General features: G+C 36.4%; 1 protein-coding gene across 5 annotated transcripts in view; it reads right to left on the bottom strand.

The window, feature by feature from the left end:
* Positions 1-20,780, bottom strand: part of Syt1 (synaptotagmin 1) — a 572,391-nt gene that overhangs the window by 222,280 nt on the left and 329,331 nt on the right. For all 5 annotated transcript variants that reach the window (XM_045152837.1, XM_045152840.1, XM_045152838.1 and 2 more), the window contains one exon: positions 4,563-4,745. In XM_045152837.1, coding sequence (XP_045008772.1) covers positions 4,563-4,745 — 183 coding nt within the window. The remainder of the gene's footprint in view (positions 1-4,562; positions 4,746-20,780) is intronic.

Below are 20,780 nucleotides of genomic sequence, written 5' to 3'. Positions count from 1 at the left end.
CACTCTGCTACACTTTACACACACGGATGCTTTTATGCACCAAGCCAATGATGGGGAAATTGTTTAAGTTCTTATTTTTATAGAAGAGAAAACAGAAGCATAGAAAGATGTATTAACACACCCAAGGTCACACAGATACCGTGCTGTGGAGCTAGGATTTGAACTCATGTGACTGTGTCAACAACTGTGTTACTTCCTGTATCAAACTGTCTATCTCAGAATGTGTCTGCAGGAATACTACAATTATCCTTAGTCCATTTACTTTCATTCTGGGCTAAGAGTCGGGGTTTGGTTATTTGGCTTTTTGCTGTGCTTAAGGAAATGTACACTCTACTTCAAGAGACTCATGAATATCAAAACCTTAATCATAGCTATTTGGATGACATGAGTTCATGCTTTACAAACCCACCATGGCTCTCGTCATATTAAAATCAAAGTTGCAAAATAAAGCAACACTCTGAAAACCCTTGTCTGGTTCATTTAGATAACAGTGTGCAGAATGAACTGAAAGATAAAAATGCTCAGCATTTACCATTTCCTTTCCCCTTTTTTATTTATTTTAAGCTCCATGGTGTTGTGGATGATATCATCAAGCAATTTGGGTTGAATACTCTCCATGCTGGACTGTGCAGATTACCTAACTAATGACATGCACATTCTGTGCCATTGTGACACTTCTCTTCTTACAAGTGGGAATTTCAAGTGACAGTCTAAAGCTGTTTGCCATCAATTTTGCAAAAAACACATCTGTCAGATAGCCAAGATTTAGTTCAGAGACCAAAATCGATTAATATTCTAATTTGTTACCTGTCATTAGCATCTCACAATATTATGCCAAGTCAAAAGTGATAACCTTTGTATAAAATGTGCTCCTAAAGGAATATGTTTTTAGTGATATATTTTATTTTTCTCAGTGTTACTGCCTGTCTAAAAATCCCATTAGAAATTTCAATTACATGGGCAATAAAAATGTAATGGGTTAAAATGAAGGTGTAAAAAGTGTACAGCTATATATTTTTAATAATATTGCATGGCTGTATTTATGATAGAATCTAAAAATACCCTCCTTATTATGCCATTTTAGCATATTAGATATTTTATTTGTTCTTCCTATAATATCAAGACCCTAGCAATATAGTATTTATGTAGATGCTACCAAATCCTCTAGTTTCCAGTATTTTAGGTTTCAAGTTAAAAGCTAACCCTTTAGTGGAGGAGGTTATTAATATGGTCTTATTTCCAGTACTTTATAAAGAAGCACATGGCTACCAGGCAGGATATGCATGTGATTTTTTTTGTTATTGTTTTCTCTGATTTACTAGAACACACTTCTCTTAAAGCAAATATTCTGAGAAAATATTCTTTGCATGAGGATTTTTGTTGATAATATATATATATTTGTTGACTGTTTGGAAGTCATTGTCTTAAAATTATATCAAACATTCTTGAGGTTTATATATCGGTCCATTAGCTCAGCAACAGAGCAAAAAAGGGAACTGAGATCTCATGTTTCTTATCCTAGGGCTCAACCCATTGAACCATCTCCATCTTTCCTCTTATGGGCCTTGCTACTGAGCATAGTAATTACTTACAACTCTGCCAAGCCCATGCCACAGATGAGCTTGAATTTGCTAACAGTGATGGGCAAATCACGTTTCTAATCATTGAGGCATATGCAAGTCCTTATAGAGTAATTCCAATAGCTTGCCTTAGTTTCTGCTCTTATAAAGCATTTTATTTCACTGAATAAGTGCCATGTTCCTCAGACTAACTTGCAGTATGGCACAACTTCTGTTATGCACACAGCCATCTTTAGTCACTCTGCACCTTGCTTGTTCTACTTGAGGAACATGGGACTTCTTGACAGTTCAGGCAGGTTTTTGCTTCCAGGTACTTAGAGAGTTATTTGTCTTATTTGCCAGAGTATTCTTTTATGAAAGCTTTCTTTAAATATTTTTGTGAAGGGAACGAGTCCTGATCCTAAAAATAATAGCCCTTTATCCTTTTCTTAGCCTACTTTCTTGTATCTCTCCATAGGTCACTCATCACCAGAAGACAACAACACATACTATTTACTTTGCTACTTCATTACTTTGTTGTTTTTACCCCCAAAATATAAAATTGGGCTAGGGAGTCGGCTCAATGGGTAAAATGCTTGCCCCATGGAGACCTGAGTTCAGATCTCTGGACTTTGCCTGGCAATGCTAGACATGTTAGCATACACCTACAAGTCAAGCAGAAGAAAGGTGGAGACAGAACCTCACTGGATAGTCTAGCTGAATGCTGAGCTCAAGGGTCCATGAGAAACCTTGTGATTGAGGAAGACTTGATGTCAACCTCTGGCCTCCACATGCCTGTGCACATACAGGAATGAGCATCCCCACACATGTCTCCCGCATGTGGCCCCACAAACCAAACAGGTATAAACATAAACAGCAAGCACACACCACACACTTGTACAACCTGTATATAATAGATGTACCACGGAGGCTCAAGCCTTTGATCCCAGCATGTGAAAAAGTGTCTAATGCAGAGAAAGTATTTAAACGATTCAGATACTTTAAATTTTTTAAAAAAGATTGTTTAAATTTTATTTAAAAAACAATAAGCCTGTAGTTTAAGATTAAAATTGAATGCCCATGACATTGAGGCTACAGCAAGGTAGTAGACAAGAGCCCTTTAATGGTCATCTATAAAGCCATCAACTTAAAGAACTTTTTAGATGTGAAAAGAGCTTCACAAGAGCTAAAGAAGTCATGCAAGAGATTTCATATCTGCTGAAACAGATATGAAACAGTCAGTAAGAGAGACTGAGGCAGGTATATCAGCCTCCTTCCAGCTCCAGGTTTCACAGTTTATAGAGATATTCTGTCTAGATGGGTGAAAGAGAAGTGAGCAAAGAATTTGATTTGAATTCCACTAGAGGAAGATCCACTGGGCAGACACTTGTTGCCCTGGATGTCAGGCTAGTACTTATAGATTGAGACTTTAGACTCACCTCAGTACTTAGAGGGACCACATGGTACCATAATTCAGGCTGTTTAGTAGATTCAGTGTCTAGCATGCATTACTTCCCAGAAAGTATTATTGGATGTCCCTAAGTGGCAATAGCTTCAAATGCCCCTGGACTACACTGTCATAGTGGGCCTCAGGCTTTTGGCAATACTTTACTGGCCACAGTTGCTCAGCCTAAGTACCATGGGTTTTGGGATAACCCAGTTCCTTGCTGGTCACATTTGCTACAAGGGTGGGCCCTAGGCTTCTGACAATACCATGGCAACCACAACTACCCTGGGCTCTTGTTGCATATAAGCACTACACCTTCCATGGAACACTGCATGACAAAGCCAGTCTGTTGAGATAGAAATAGTATCCTCCTACGTGAAACAAGCATACATGAATAGACTAGCATACAGGTCAAGAACAGCCAGGGCAACACTGCTGAAATCTCTCAATCACTTAAAGATGAACCCATACCAGTTCATCTCAAACTCTTCAGAAAATGAGGAGAAGGAAATATTTCTAAACTAATTTTACCTGGATAGCATTATCTTGATACAAAAGCCAAAAAGAGACACTATGATACTATATGCCCATAATTTTGATGAGTACATATGCAAAATCCTGAAAACAATGCTAGAAAACTCAACTCATCTGCATATGGAAAAGATGACAAATTTGGCTTAATTTTAGGGAGGAAGGGAAGATCAACATCTATAAATTAATAAATGTAATCTATTACATTAATAGCTATAGTTTAAAATAACATGATGATATATACATATATGTATATGCCATTGTTTTGTTGTATACAATTAGCACAATCATATCTATCAATATAAAAAGAAGAAATGAGGAAAAAATTTAAATTCCACTGATTGGGCTTAGTGATATACCTATAAAAATAAATTGGGTATAGGTTTCCTGCTTCCTGTTGATAATATATAATTGATTTATGAGAGAAAGAAAGAAAGAGAGAGAATGGCAGGGTCTCTAGCTCCTGCAAACGAACTCTAGATGCATGTTCCACCTTGTGCCTCTGGCTTTACGTGGGTCCTGGGGAATTGAACCTCAGCCCTTTGATTTGTAGGCAAGTACCATAACCAATAAACCATTTCTTCAGTCCAAAAATAAAGTTTTGAAAGTCAGAAAAAATCTTTCAAATATTCATGATTGAGAGAAATACAATTTACCACAGTGGGAAAGAACATATTAGCTATAGTTTAGGAATAATTTTTACAATGCAATAATTTTATGATTGCAAACCTAAAATATATAACACACCTCTTATAAGCATTATTATGTTTGAAAGAAAGAAAAGAAAAATGAACCTAGTTACATTAAACATGATATACTGATTTTATTTCTAAATGTTATTTCAGTTTATGTAATATAGCTAAAGATAGTAAGAAGAATATTCCATTTACAAAATTGTTCTATTATATTATGGGAGTACTACTAAAAAACACTACCATGAAGAATAAAATGTTGACTTCTATTTGCCTAATGAAGCTAGAGCTTTTCTACCCTTCCTTTTTACTCAAGCAACAACAGATACTCACATGGAATTTTATGCAACTCATTCATAAACTTCTCCTTCAGTTTAGAAAAGGCATCTTCCTTCCCTTCCCCAGGAGTGGCTGGCTCTGTGGCATTATGTGGTAGAACAGTTGCAACAGTGGTGACAGGTGGGGCCGCCAGGGCCTCGTGATGACTCTCGCTCACCATTTTAGGTTCAGGTGAAACTGGGAGGGAAGAGAAGCAAAGAAACCCAATCAACTCAAACTGGTTTTCCACAGGTATACCAGAGATGAAACCATACCACAAATCGCACCTGCTCACTGGGTAAAGATCTTGTCATTAGCATATTACTTTATGTTGGTTGTGAAATATTGATGGGACCGCATTGAGTGGGGAGCCTTGTTGCTGGAAGGTTAAGACCAGATGCAGTAACTGAATAGCATTGTCTTCCAATAATACTATGGAAGCTGTCAGATCAATTAACTATGGATACAGGCTAAATTTTGTTATGTGAGTTTAACTTCTATTAATATCTTACTAAAATGTATAGGAAAAAATTGATAATATCCATATTCTATAATCCAAATATCATGTATTTTCTAAAATAAAAGAAAGTTACTTGTACTAGAAATGTTGATAAATGACTGTATACATATAAAATGTCAGTGAATTAAAAAATTATTAACAAGTGCATAACATTGATAGTCTAACATACCATCAGCATTGTACAATAAATGGCAATTGAATCTCATTTATTCATGGTAAATTTTCCTCTGAGTCATTTTTTTGACATTTACAGTTGATAATACTATGGTCAATAATTTACTTTGTCATGCTAAGTGATATTTTTAGGTCACTGTAAATGTAGCATGGTGGTCTACATATATCAAGGTACTCATTATGAAACAGGGCTTGCCTAATTAACTATGTAAATTTATCTAGCTTCATTATTGAATTATTTTATTACATTTTTTTATTCAATCACTTTAAGTATTTGTTAACCTAAAAATTACCAAAAACAATTAATTCTCAAGTAGTAAATGAAAACATCTTGGCTTTGAATTTCAAATATATCAATTTTAGTTCTACCCACCAGCTAAATGAATTTTGACAAGGCATCTGTCCTCTTAATTTACTCTCCTTAAATGTGAAGAACTAAACTCTGTAAAGCATTTATTTTTCTTAGTGTAGCACACAGGAAGGGAAATGTTGTATAAGTGAAAATAGGTATTATAAAGGAGGAGAAATAAACTTATTCAGCAAACAAAACATAAATTGGACTTTATATGATTTCATTGTCCATTCATATTTCAGGCTGTACTGATGAGAAAGAAGACATGGTGTGGGAAAAAATATAAGCAGGGCTGAGAGATCTTCTCAGTTAGGATAGTAAATTTAATGAACAGGTAATGACCTTATAATTTGCAAAGAAGTGGTGGTATCCAGAAAACATGAAAATGTTTTTAATAGAATGCAAAACTTTGTGAATTAATTATGCATACTTACATGTTTAATTAAAGTATAAAAGACAATAGGATGATCTGGGCTGGAGAGATGGCTTATCAGTTAAGGTGTTTCCCTGCAAAGCCAAAGGATCCTGGTTCAATTCTCCAGGACCCATGTAAGTCAGATGCACAAGGGGCCATATGCATCTGGAGTTTGTTTGCAGTGGCTGGAGTCCCTGGTGTGCCCATTCTCTCTCTCTCTCTGCCTCTTTCTCTCTCTTAAATAAATAAATGAATATATTTAAAAAAGAAAGCAGGATGGTCTTAAGTTTTTCATAAAAATTCAGAGAATTTGAATCTCTCAAAGAAAGATCATGGTTGAAGTGAATACATATCATTTTGCTTTTAGTAGATGAGTTCTTTTTATAATTAGTTGATTAGTTCCCATTTTTAAACTTTTAATTTACACTTCTAGCTACCAGTATAATCCTAAAAGGTAGGATCAGAAAGATGTGGGATTATATTTTCTCTGGTTTATTTTTTATTTTTTTCATTTAGAAAATGAGTATGAACAGATCATGGGGTGGTTTGAAGCAGATGCTTCCTGTAAACACATGTGTTCTGAATGCTTGATCCCTAGCTGATGATAATTTGAGAGGTGGAGCCTTGCTGGAGAAGGTGTCTTTTGGGGATAGGGTTGGGTTTGTTATATCTTGCCAAAGTTTGGCTGACTCTTTTGTTGCAGTTTTCTACCTGCTGTGGCAGAGATGATGTCCAGCCTCTGTTCATGCCATAATTTTTCTTGCTATCATGAAGCTTCCCTTCAAGACTGTAAGCCAAATAAATTCTTTCTTCCTATCAGGCTAACTAGTTAAGGATTTCATGAATATGATGAGGTAGTCTGTACTAGTCACCCAATATAGCCTATTTGGTGAGTAGTCTGTACTGAGAATTTGACAGTTTGGCATGTAAATTTTATCCATGTAACCATCTATCATCTATCCACCCATTCATCCATCCATCCACCTTTCAACCAATCCATGCATTCACTCTTTAATATCACTTGTTAATACAAAATTTCCCTAAACATAGAAATATTTTGCTTCCAAGAAGCTTTTATGATTGGTTAGCTTAGAGATCTGTTACCCTACCAAAAACAAACAATGAATTTGAGTCCCATTAACACTACCGATACAGATGAAACTATTGATACAGATAATTTTCTAACTTTTATATTTCATATAAGCCAGAATGACTAAAATGTATAAAACATTAATATGCATGCATTTCCAAATGAATTGATGGGTCCTGTTCTGTGAGAATTACCAGTTACCTTATAACTTACTTATTTTTTAGGACTGTTCAAAGTAGTGCAGTATTAGGTAGTAGAGTTAGGATTTGAAAACTGATACCATAGGCTTTGGCACAAGGAGACACGTTTCTAATAATGTCTTTAGAAGGAGTTTATTTTATTTTATTTTATTTATTTATTTTTTTTACACAACCTATAGTAAGAAGGATATTTCACAATGTGAAGCCATATATATAAGTCCTTTGACTTAGTGGTATACACTGAACAGAAATTCAAAATTCAAACAAAAAGTTTTCCTTACAGATCCAATTCTACTCTGCTGTTTCTCACCAAACAATTCTAGCTGGACTCTAAACTTGTATAAAGTAGTTTCAACATCTAGTAATTGTTTGAAACTTACATTTTGGAAAATCATTAAAATAAGGACATGTCAAGACATAATGGCACCAAAGGGGCATCATGGTAATGAAACAGGTGAATCTTTAGGTCCCTACTGTGTCAAAATTCTATCATCAAGGTATAAGTATATATTTAGTTCCCAATAGAACATCGCAAAGTAGTGCAACATTATTTTATGAAAGAAATTGAGATATAGCTTTCCTTGTTGACTTATCTGCCCACAAGAATTTTGCCAAATTCCTGCTAGTCAAATTTAGCAGTAGCATCTAAATAGTATTAAGCAAATTAGTACTGAGATATATTCTTTTATTCTGTTTATCAGTGAATGAAAAATGCAAGTTACTTCACCAATAAGAAACAGATTCTTTAATTTTGCAAGCATAGGCATTTAATTTGTGAGAGTAGAATTTTAGTATCCTAGGATATACCAAAAACCATTACTGGATAATATCAAAGTCTCTTCTAAAACGGAGGAAGAAGTCTCAACTCTCCTCCTTCGCAATAAAAATTCCTGAACATTAAAATAATAGTGACGTATTTATTTAAAAAATTGGCTGACTAACGTCAAGGCAAGCACACAAGGTAGGAGGATAGATTAAGAAAAGTATTTTATGGATCCAAAGTAGCAGAACATATGAAAATCTTTATGATGCTTATTCTTGTTCTTATATATGTGTGTGTGTGTGTGTGTGTGTGGTCTGCATGCAGGTATACATGTTTACACATGTGTATGTGAAGATGCATGTACATGTGTTTGCATGTGTGCATGTGAAGACCAGAGGTTGACATTGGGTGTCTTTCTCCATCAGTTTCTACCTTATTTATTGAGACAGGCCCTCTCACTGAACACAGAGTACACTGAGTAGGTGAGGCTAGGGTCCCCTGTCTCCACCTCCATAGCACTAGGATCATCAATGTATGTCACCACTCCCAGAATTTATGTGGGTTCTGGGGACCTGAACTCAGGTCCTCATACTTATGTAGCAAGTATATTACTGACTGAGCTATCTACTCCAGTCCCATAGAAGGGTACATTCTCATTCTATGAATTCATGATAACGAACTAATCTCTGATGTATAATTTGATATATTTATAACTTTAATATAAGAAATTACCTCAAAAGGGAAATTACCTAACAGAAAGACTGCTTAAATATGGTAATCAAGGGCTGGAGGGATTGCTTAGTGGTTAAGGCATTTGTCTGCAAAGCCAAAGGACCTAGGTTCAATTCCCCAGGACCCATGTTAGCCAGATGTACAAGGGGGTGTAAGCGTCTGGAGTTTGTTTCCAGTGGCTGGAAGCCCTGGCATGCCCATTCTCTTGTACGCTTTCTCTCTCTCCCTCTTTCTCTGTCAAATAAATAAAAATATGGTAATCGATGAAACAACATTAACTAAAATTGTCTTAAATATCTACCAACATGAAATAATATGAGGATATTAAGTGATAAATTATGAGGCATTATATAGAGTGTACAACTTTTATAAAAAAAATTTCTGTAGGAAAGAAGCTGGAAGGACATTAAAAATGTTAACCTTTGGGCTGGGGAAAGAGCTCAGAAGTTGAACTGCTTGCCTTGCAAGCATGAAGATCTGAGTTTGAGCTCCAGTACCCATATAACAATGCCTGGTGATTGACTGGAAGGATGGTTTAGTGGTTAAGGCATTTTGCCTGCAAAGTCAAAGGATCAAGGTTCAATTTTCCAGGGCCCCGTTAGCCAGATGTACAAGGGGGCGCATACATCTGAAGTTCGTTTGCAGTGGCTGGACACCCTAGCCTGCCCATTCTCTCTCTCTTCCTCTGTCAAATAGATAAATAAATAAGTAAAATATTTACAAAAATGCCTGGTGAGATGGTGTGCACCTGTAATATTCTTATGTGAGGGAGGTGCAAACAGGAAGACCCTTGGGGTTCCCTAGTCACCCAATATAGCCTATTTGGTGAGCTCCAGGTTAGTGAGGCCCTGCTCAGAAAAAAAAAAAAAAGAAAGAAAGAGAAAGTAGGTGAATTGTCCTCTAACCTCTACACAAATGTTTACCTACATGCACACAGATCTGTATATACATATGTACCCCCTCCCATACTCTCTCTCTCTCTCACACACACACATATGCATTAAAAATATTTACCCAGAGAGGGGGCTGGAGAGGTGACTTAGTAGTTAAGGCACTTGCCTGTGAAGCCTAAGGACCCAGGTTCAGTTCTCCAGTACCCACATAAGCTACATGCACATGGTGGTGCATGCATCTGGAGTCATTTGCAGTGGCATGCCCATTCTCTCTCTCATAAATAATCAAATTTTACCTTTTTAGCCAGGTGTGGTGCTGCATGCCTTTAATCCAAGTATTTGGGAGACAGAGGTAGGAGGATCGGTGTGAATTCAAGGCTATACTGGGCTAGAGGGAGACCCTACCTTAAAAAACAAAAATAAAACAGAAATGTTAATCTATCTATGGTAGACTCTTCACTCTCCCCAAATGTTTATTTTTTCAACATATTATAAAATTAAATTATTTTAAATTACAAATATACTCACTAAAATTGTTTGCTCTTAGAAGAAGAGAAATATGGGCTTAAAGTTTCTAATGCTAAATTAAAGAAAAAACACCCTATTTTCAAACATAATAAAGAAGCTAACTCTCAAGAATGAATAATGCAGCTACATTTTCAGAAAAAAGAAAACATGTGCAAAGATCACTGGTTAATATACACCATAGAAAACCACTAAGGTATCATAAAGGTTAATATTTCTGTGGTATAAATTTAGGAAAATCAGGATTGCTGTTGCTATGACAACTTCCCTCTGTCCCCTTATATTTATTCTTCTTAGGATTTTAATTATGTCCATCTCTAGATCGAAAAATTGGTATAGACTTCTCTGATTACGTAGTGAGGTATTTTATGCTGCATAAAAATAATGAGTGCTAGAAAAAGCACTATTTCCACCTCTATTTAAGTATTGCTTTTTGTAAGAATAGCATGCAGATTTAAAGAGCAAACAGGGCAAAGGAATATTGAAAAATATTACTAAAATTATTTGAATGCATAAAATCACCATGTTGGAAATAGTTCTTAGAGTAATTGTTAAAAGTTTAGAAGACAGCATGGAAGGAGTTGGACTGTATTTGGAAGCAGATGGCAGAATGACATGAATTTATTCCATCAGCGTCCCTTGACTTATCTACATCATGCAGGCTCCATTTTAAACCCTGATATCATAAAGGAGGCCCATTCTTCTTTGTCTTATTGTAATGGAGTACTAGCTGCTCAGAGATCACACCCTAGGAGTTGTTTCAAGAGAAATGACCTCGTCCAATTGGAGCTGACTGAGCCACAGCCCTCATCTGACTGATGAATGCTGGTATGGTGGTTTATAGTTTTTGCGTCTGGAGGACCCTGTAAAACCAGCCACAGCCAGTTGAAACTGCCTTTGAGTTTAGCAACTATTCCCCTTTGCTCAAATTATCTTCCTTTAGACCATTATATGGAAAGCATATCTTTAGATCCAGAGAAGGTTCCCAGGCAATCTGACCAATCACACCCAATCCGCAAGGATTTGGGGTGGGAAACAAACTCCTCTCAACAATTGCATTTAAATTCTTGCCATGCCCAAGCATCCTTAGGCAGTATGTGAGCCAAGCAGTGTATCAAAGTCATCTACAAATTTGCAGGGGCTTAAATGGCAGGCTCCAGCTTTATTTTCTCTTTAGTTCAAATGGATAAATTACTTCCAGGAAAGAGAGAAGCAAGAGATGACAGGGCTCTGTCGTGGAGGAGGGAGGCTGGCTGCTGGTGGCAATTGCAATGAAAGGGCTGCAGACAAAAGGTGGCTTTTCAGATCTGGGACAGTGGGAAGCACAGCAGGGGGTCTAAACAATCCACAGGCAATGGAATCCAGGCAAGTCCAGATTTTACTCATTGTCACCACATGAAAGTCTTCTCATAGGTACAGGTAGAATTTTGGATGAGAGTCATTTCCAGGCACTCTTACAAGTGCTTTTGCAAATTGAATAAAAGTGGGTCTTCTTAGCATTGCTTTGAGAACAGAATTGGTACTGTCCCCAATGCCATGAATCTCATACTATAATTAATATAAATGAGGTGTGCAAATTTATTATGCTGATGAGGAGTCTTTGGAAGAATGTAAGAGTAAGAAAATATTACTGGTTCACCTACAGGACTTACTAGGAATCCACTTTAAACACTATCTCCCTGATGTCCCAGATTTTCTTTCTCCCTTCATCCAAATCTGGGTCTCTAGCTTTCCACTGCCAGACTATTTTCCTTTTCCCCATCCCTGTCTTCCCCTGCTCTAATCAAAGTGTCCCAGTCTCTGTTTTCTTTTAGAATCCCACATGTTTTTATACACTCATTTATCATGTACTGGGGACTAGATGTATGCCATGAGGGGGTACTGTGTCCTGTAGTGTGCCTGGAGTCAAAGAAAAGGAGACACAGACACCAATTAACACCATTCAGACAGCATGAGAGTTTCTCCTTGCTGCCTTTTCTTCCCATTATACAAACTCAAATATACTCTACAATGACATCTCTTGACAGCAGTAGTGATGGATTACATCTCATGGTGAACCTCCTGACACAGTTGAACAATTGGAAACCTGATTGATCTTCAAGAAATATTTGGGAAAGCATGATTAATGAATATAAAACTGAAGAGATGGCTCAGTAGTTAAGGCACTTGCCTGCAAAGTGTCATGACTCATGTGTGATTCCCAGTACCCATGAAAAGCCAGGTGCACAAAATGGTACCTACCTTCTGGAGTTTGTGTACAGTGGCTGAAGGCCCTGGCTTGCCCATTCTTTCTGTCTGTCTCTCTCTCTGCTTGTAAATAAATAAATATTTTTTTTATAAAAAGATACAAGACAGAAATGTGAAAATGATTCAGCTGTGACATCTCTCATTTCACTCATCACCAGGGTTGACCTGGCTGCTCTGGTTGGCTAGGCGGTTGTCCCCTTCCTCCCTCAGCACTCCAGGTGTGTCCCTCCTGCAGATGCATGTTCAGCTCAAGACCATACCTTCTCTGAATAGAGGAGGAACACGTTTTTGTAGAGGGTATTTGCGTTCCCCCACTAAAACCTTCAAACAAGCTCCAAGAGATATGAAACAAGACCTGAACGTAGGAAAGGCAGGTCCACAGAGGATAAGTAGAGGGAAGGACCAATAAGAGGGGCTCAAAATGGACAAATATTAAAAGGGAAATGTTTATGTTAAAAACCTGGAGTCAAGCTTTTGAAGTGACTAGCTATACTTAGTCACAGAGGATAGAAGTCACTGATTTACCAGCTTCCAGGCTATATTTTAGTGCATTTTTTTCTTTTTATTATATTAGAATAATTTAGCAGCATGACTTTTTTTGTAATCTGAGTACTCCTATGGCAAGATATGAGGTGGAGACAAGAGACTCCTCAGTGGCTTGCAGACCGGCTAGCTTTGTGGACACAGCAGTGAACCAGAGACTTGAACAAGGTAAGGACTGACACCAGAAGTTTTCCTCTGACCTCCACACATGAACTGTGGTAGACATGCACCCCCCCCCAAAAGAACACCCTCTACAACACAATAAAAACATGAAAAATGCCTGCTATGAGACCCATAGTTGAGTGATGGTTTAAACATTCAATGTAATACATTCTTTCACATACTTATATCTCTGAAATGGGAAGTTGTCTTAGAATCCTGTCATATTACTTTTACTTTCTTCCAGGCTAAGTTGCAACTTGCCTGGCTATGTTCAAGATAGTTGTTATCCCCACTGATGGTCGAGGCCCTAAATCATTTCAAGGCCACCAAAGCAAGGGTATGAATTCCTTTTGTTGTCAGAAGCTTTCCTGTATCTATGTGAATTATCAAAACTAGCAGAATGAGAGTCAGGGAGCTGGAAGATTTTGAAGTTAAGAGCAAAGTAATATTTATAGAAATGCCTTATCTCTGTATTCTTGATGATACAAAAGCAATGGTGTACAAAAGGTATTGTCTTAATTACTTCCAAGTTGAGGCAAGAGTTAGAAACCTACTGATCAGTTTTGCTTTTATTTTCCTCTTCTGTGTACACAAAATAAAATCTGTTTAAATAAATATGAATGATCTTTTGAAAAGCATCAAAAAGGCAAATTCCATGACAAAATAATGGCAGAGTTTGTTTCGCAATATTTTTTCTTAGGAGTATATAAAATAGTGATGCTTGCAATTAGTGGTTTCTTAGAGCTAAGCAAAATATGAAAATATGGGAATTGTTTATAAATGGTATATTTTTAAAGTAGTAAACTTTACAAAATATTTGTGTGGACCTAGTTCATCATCATCAAAAGACCTAATTTCTTATCCCCATGATTATATCTAGCAATTGTAGTCAACATAAATTTCATAAGAATTAGTTATAATAAAAATGAGCTTAAGAGCCAAGTGAAAATTCTACTCACTGCTACATTACTTTCCCACGGAGATAAACATAAACAATTAAAATGGAAATAAACAAAGCATCCTAGTCAAAACTCAAATATTTAGTTATTATACTACTGATAGGAAATTCAAGTGATCATATGTAAGCTTGAAAAAATTCTCACTTATAATAAAAATAGAAATGTTGAACATGGAATATTAGAGCTTTTTAAAAAAAGGATTTGGCAATGAATTCACAAATCAACATTGTCACTTTTGCATCCATTTCTAGATTAAAGAAATATTTTATCATCAAAGCTTCAGAAATCACACTTATTTTTAAAAAGAACACTGAATACTGGAGAACATTTATAGCTTTTATGGGTTCCCCTAGATTTTAGTAAGAATGGCAGGGTTATGGTCAGAGAAAGATAATAGAATAGCCTTTTCAAATGCATTAGAGAGACTTCAAGAATATTTTGTACTGTCATAGACATGATATGGTAAAGGTCAAACTTTCTCTTTATTTTTTCTTTGATTTTTGATAGGAAGCTAGCCACAAGATAGAACTAGAAACCTGGAGATGGAATTGAATTTTACTGATGAATGTGACATAGTTTTATAGGACAATGTTAATTGGAGCTACCAATATTAACTTTGTGTAGTTAGAAGAAATCAGAAGCCTTCAGCAGTTACTGGAGAAATACAGATTAGCTGGCTCAAGCCAATTGGCTCTCAAGATGTTTTCTTCAGAAAGCACAGAAAAATAATTTAAAAATTTCATTCTTCCTTGCTTTTCTGAGGCTCAGCACTGAATGCTCACTATTTCTGAGTTGCAGGCACTTGAGAAAAAACCTTAGCTTGCAACTCAAAGCCCTCTTTTATCAAACTGTGTTCAAACTGTCATTGTTTTGTCGTGCAGTGAGGCAAAGCTTTAAAATTGATCCGTACACAGTTCCAATTGTGGTGAATGTGGTAGTGGAAAATGCTGTAGTCTTTCTGTCAGAAATAGAATATTAATAAATAAAGAGATCTCATACTTATGAAGTCCTAATTGTCAGGTATTTTATAAGCATTTAAAACATCTAAGTGTGCTTAATGCTTGCAAAATAAATCCTGTGAGTTAGAGAACATTGTCCTTTCTATGTTAGGGGTGAGAAAACTGGCCAAAGACTGCACAGTTAGGAAGTGGTAAAGCCAAGATTTGAATTGAAGCATGTTGGTTTCAGAGTCCATGGGCTTTTGTCTTATTGACTGAATGAATACATTGTGTACCTAGAATGTATCTAACAGGATATAAAGTTCTTTGAATAATTCACATCTTCTCTAAATAGGGAGAAATGCAGTAAATAGAGCTTTTGAGGATCCAAAGCCAAGGGTCAGATATACACATAAGCGAAGGGTGTTAGCAAGTAGCCCAGCTTGGTCAGCATCTGAATCCAGAGAATACAGCTATGCACACAGATGGTTAAATCCCAAAGTGATATATTCTCTGTCAGAAATGATGACAGTCCATAATGAGGGAGCACACCACATAGAAAACCATCGAGAGTACCACTTCTACCAGAGTTTAAGAGTTAGTTTTATAGAAAACCATCGAGAGTACCACTTCTACCAGAGTTTAAGAGTTAGTTTTAAATAGATCAGATATGAAGATTAAAAAATGGTGATTTTCTCATTTTCTCCTAATTCTACTGCATTGTGTGCCAATGAATGAACTTGCGATGTGAAAAAACAGCTCCTACAGTCTCTAAAATAGTAAAGAATCATACAGCTACTTATCTGAACACTATTCTTTCCTTACAACTTTAGATAAACTCATTTTTTGACAACTCTAGTCTTATGTAGATCATCTTATCCTATTTTATGTTGTGACCATAAGACGATCGATCCAGTGAATGAGAAGGCAGATACCTTGTGCAAGGCAGAGTAGAAACATGGAAGTGACCGTGACTTCCATGGTAATGTTGAGCTGCTATACTAATCAACCAACACTTATGATGGAACTTGTAAGTGCAGATAATGCACTTTCCTTGTGGTTCAGCCCATCTTGTGTGGTCTTGGTTGTTGTTTGTAGCCAAAGGAAATGTATTAATTAATTAATACTCAATAATCAGATGTCCACAACAACAGAAACATATTTGTTCCTATAAACTTATTTTGTACTATGCTTTCAGAACTTGGATTCTTGCTAATGCCCTTTATTTATGTATACTTGATCTTGGCTGTTGATTCTCTAAGATGTGAGAGATACTGATCACATTTCTTCTTATTTAGGATAGGGATATACCTTTTCTGTACTCTGAAAATTAAGGTGAAGCTCAGTAGCTTGATGACCAAAGCGTCACATAAGCATGAAATTAGTTGATGTTAAATATAAGGAAATTAGTTTTGCAAATTTAATTTAAACAATTTGAAAGATTTAGATAAAGTTTCACTTTTGTAAAAAGTATTCAGATACACAGTAGTTAGAGTCAGTGTTCTACCTTTGAATATGGCCATCCTCAATCAAAGTGCTCTACTAGGAACAATTCAGAAGTAAACCAGAAAAAGGTGGGTGAGATGGATCAGTGTTAAAGGTGCTTGCTTGTAAAGCCTATTGGCCTAGGTTCAATTCCCTAGCCACTCAAGTCCAGCTGGATGGCCATTTGTTTGCAGCAGCAAGAGACCCTGGCATGCCTTCCTCCATACATTTGCATAAAAATAGAATAAAAAGGAATAAAGGAATAAAGGAAGGAATAAAGGAAGGAAGGAAGGAAGGAAGGAAGGAAGGAAGGAAGAAAGAAAGAAAGAGAGAGAGAGAGAGAAAGAAATAAAGAAAGAAGAAAAGTTGGTGAGCTGAAGAATTGGGAAGAATATCTGAAAGACAGATGCCAAGTTGTGACTATTATGTCCTATAATATCCATGTGTGTCTTAGAAGGTTCATTTTCTTTTTCTTTATTTCTCTCTCTCTCTTTCTTTCTCTCTCTCTGTCTTTTTCTCCTTTTTCTTATTTGCTTTTTCATGTGTGTAGATGTGTACATGAAATGTGTGTACATGTGTACATGGGTAGCAGTGCACAAAGGTGTGCCTATGGAGGCCAAAGATGAAGGACACTTTCCAGATCCCTCCTTTTTACTTACTCAGACAGGGTCTCTCTCACTTGAGCCAGAGCTTGTGAATTCAGCTGGTCTAGATAGCTAGCTTTCCCATCTGCCTCTGAATGCTGGAATTGTAGGTGGGCCCCATGCCTACCTGACAATTTATGTGGGCTCCAGGGGTATGAATGCCAGTCATCAAGCTTGGGTAATAAAGTGCTTCATCGGTCGAGCCATCTTCTCAACCCCTTCTTTTGTTTTTTTTAATACATAATTTGTTCTCTAGCTCTCTAAAAACTCAAGCTTTCTTAAAGTGTGGGTTATGTCTATCAAGATTTTCCTGCCTTCCTTTCCTCTTCACAAACTGAACTCACTTTAAGAAAGTGGTTTTAAGAACAAATTTCCTATATAATATTATTGTGCCATATCTCATACTGAAGCTTTATTTTGAAAAAAAAAAAGTAACTTTGATGAAAGATCTGTGGTGTTTGTAAATTGTTGCTTTCATTAGGGCAATGGCTAGACTCAATTTCCATCTAAAACACTTGATTGATGAAGATGCTACATTTTGCTTCTTAGGTCTTCAAAGAATGAACTTAGAACATAGTTTCCAGTTTGAAGAATGACCAGTAAATACCTTCTCATGTGTATTACAAACAGGCAGACAAGTTGTTTATGATAACAGTTGATAAAAGCAACATGTGATGCAAAATTGACTTTGCATTTCACATTTAGTAATTATAGGCACTATAATTTTATCAACAGGAAGCTAGTCTGGAGGTGGTTTGCTCATCTTGTTAGATAATTTTTCCATGCTTATTTATCAATAATTTGATGTTATATGATATAAATGAAAACAAAAATGGGATTTATAGTAGAGGGTGACAAATATATTCTTATTTTAAAAAGTATTTTATTTTTATTTATTTATATGAAAGAAAGAGGGAGAGAGAAGAATGTGAAGAATGAGAAGGAAGAGGAAGAGGAGGACGAGGAGAAGGAGGAGGAGGAGAAGGAGGGAATGAGAAGGTGTACCCTAGGGCTTCCAGCCACTGCAAATGACTTCCAGTGTGTGTGCCATCTTGGGCATCTGGCTTTGTGGGTCCTGGGAAATCGAACCTGGGTCCTTTGGCCTTACAGGCAAGATTCTTAACTGCTAAGCCATATCTCTAGCCTCAAATATCTTCTTTAACAGTTAACTTTGGCTATTTTTATTCTCAGAAGGCCATGTCATTAGTTTTAAATGCATATAGGTAGAAGTCATCTCTTCATATTCAAGTCAATGGATATAGGGAGGATTGGTGCCATTTTCCACTGGTTATCAAGGTTGCTGATTTCTAGAACTTCAAAGGTGTCCTAAGTCTGGTTAGAAACTGTGATGCATTTGTGGCATAGTCTCTCTGTGCTAAAAGAAAAATATTTATATATTAGCTAGATTTTTTCTTCCATGCCATTAATATGTAAATATTTTCCTTATAATAGGTAATAAAGTAGCTAAACCTCAACTAATGTCCAGGTAGCAGAGGGCACATTTCTGAGTGAGGGCATACTGTTACAAATTCATGCCTGAATGATGTATTTCAGATGAGCTAACATTTTTACTATGATACATGCTGATGTTATGAATAAAATATGAATGTTGATTTTAATCAACTAAAACTCATCTTGAATTAAAGGCTATAGAACAGGATAGGAGATATTAATACAATTCTACCTGTACCAGAAGTTATGCTCATAGGTTTTTATAATCAAAAACAAAATCAAGAAAGAGGAGGAAATAATCTAAAAATTCTATCCAAGTTTAATGTTTTATAAGTGAAATAAAAAAGAGAGAGAGGCAAAGAGAGATAGAGGTAGATAGAGAAAGAGAGAGAGAGAGAGAGAGAGAGAGAGAGAGAGAGAGAGAGAGAGAGGGAGAAAGAGTATTATTAAGGTACTCATGATACAACTGTCACAAATTTTTAAAAAAATCAAGCAAAATTATACTAAAGTTTTAAAAGGTAATTAAAGGTCAGAGTTTCCCATGCTTAACATAGAAATAATATGCAAAATACTGCTGTATTAGAAACTTTTAAACTACAAAAGTGAAAAATACAGCATCCTGGAGTAAGAAGGATTGATAATGAATGGAATGTAACAATTAGGGTATTAAAATGCTATAAGACTCATCAAAGGCAGAAGAGCCTTTCATAAGAAAGTAGTGGAATATGGATTCCTGAGTGAGCCCACAGGAGGACAGCCAACCTGACAGGAGCTTCCATTCTGACACTTGTTCTTCCGTGGCTAAAATCAAAAACAATGACAAAAACAATAAAAACAAAACAAAACAAAAAAAACCTGCATGTCATTGGTATTCTGAGTTAGTATTTCTGAACTTACTAAAAAACTCACAACTCATAAACTTATTTTTGAATTAAATTGTTGAATAATCACATAACGGGCACAATAAATCCTAATACAAATTGCCTTAGTGCAACGTTATCAGTGCTGATGTCATGTTCCTGCCGCAGACCTATTTCTATTGCAGAGGGAGTGCCTGGAACTCCTCCAATTCTGACCCAGTGCAAGTCAGCACAGATTCATCTGCCACACAGATTTCTCTACCAGCAAAGAGTATATTGTTGTGAAGATGCCATGTCTAATTCCTAAAAACTGCTGGCATTCTGCTCTACACATTAGTCCCTTTTGAATTAATGTGACTCATGCCAAATGATGGCTTTCAAAACAATTTTCCAACCCCATCACTGAAGACCAGATCCTGAAATAAGGTTAACATTTTTCAATTTAGTTCTGTACTTCAGTATACTTTGGTCCCCAAGTAACATTGTTGGGTCCTAAGGAGATGGCAATATTTTGGTCAATTTCTTGATGACAGTGAGTCTCTTTCTTTACAGAATATATTTAAATATATTTTCAGTCTAATCATTTTAAAGTCAAACATAAAGTGTTACTAAAGGAAATTTTCAGGATTCTGTATAAAACTGGCTCAAATTTCTAAAGCTCATGGGCTCTGACAAGGCTTTGCAGGACACTCAGATGTAGCTAAGTATTTACAAACCCCAGTTTTCACATAGTGTGTACATGTGAATCACCCTTGCCTAGCACCAGTGGTCCCACTAGGGCTGCCAGGAGCACGATTCAGAAACACCCTGAGACTTTGAGAAGCGTTATGGCCTTAGAAGTGAAGGGAATGAGTTGGTCCCAAGACCTGGGATCACATGAAATGCCTAGCTAATCCATGTGACAATTCTATGATTATATCTACATATAATTCTCTGAGTTTTGACCTCTCTGTTTTCTGTGCATGTTGATAGTTCACCAACTGGATACTTATTTTGCTTACTTTAGCACCCTTTAATAAAGGCAAATATATTGTGTGTGGTGGACAGATTCTCTGACTGGATTACATAGAACAGTCTACCTATGTACTAGATAAAAACAAGGACTCTAAAACTAGAAGGACTATATTGAATGTTATGTTGATTACTGTCAATGGCTGGCATGGGTTTCACTGACATTGCTCAAGTATCCCAGGTTAGTGTCTTCTCTCAATGGAAGGCTGCACCTGCCTCAAGACTGTTGATTTCTAGGCCATCACAGTTTTTCCCCTGTCTAGTCACA

Source organism: Jaculus jaculus, chromosome 6, assembly GCF_020740685.1.
Source record: "Jaculus jaculus isolate mJacJac1 chromosome 6, mJacJac1.mat.Y.cur, whole genome shotgun sequence".
NCBI classification, from domain to species: domain Eukaryota; kingdom Metazoa; phylum Chordata; class Mammalia; order Rodentia; family Dipodidae; genus Jaculus; species Jaculus jaculus.
This window is presented reverse-complemented; position numbering and strand designations above follow the sequence as displayed.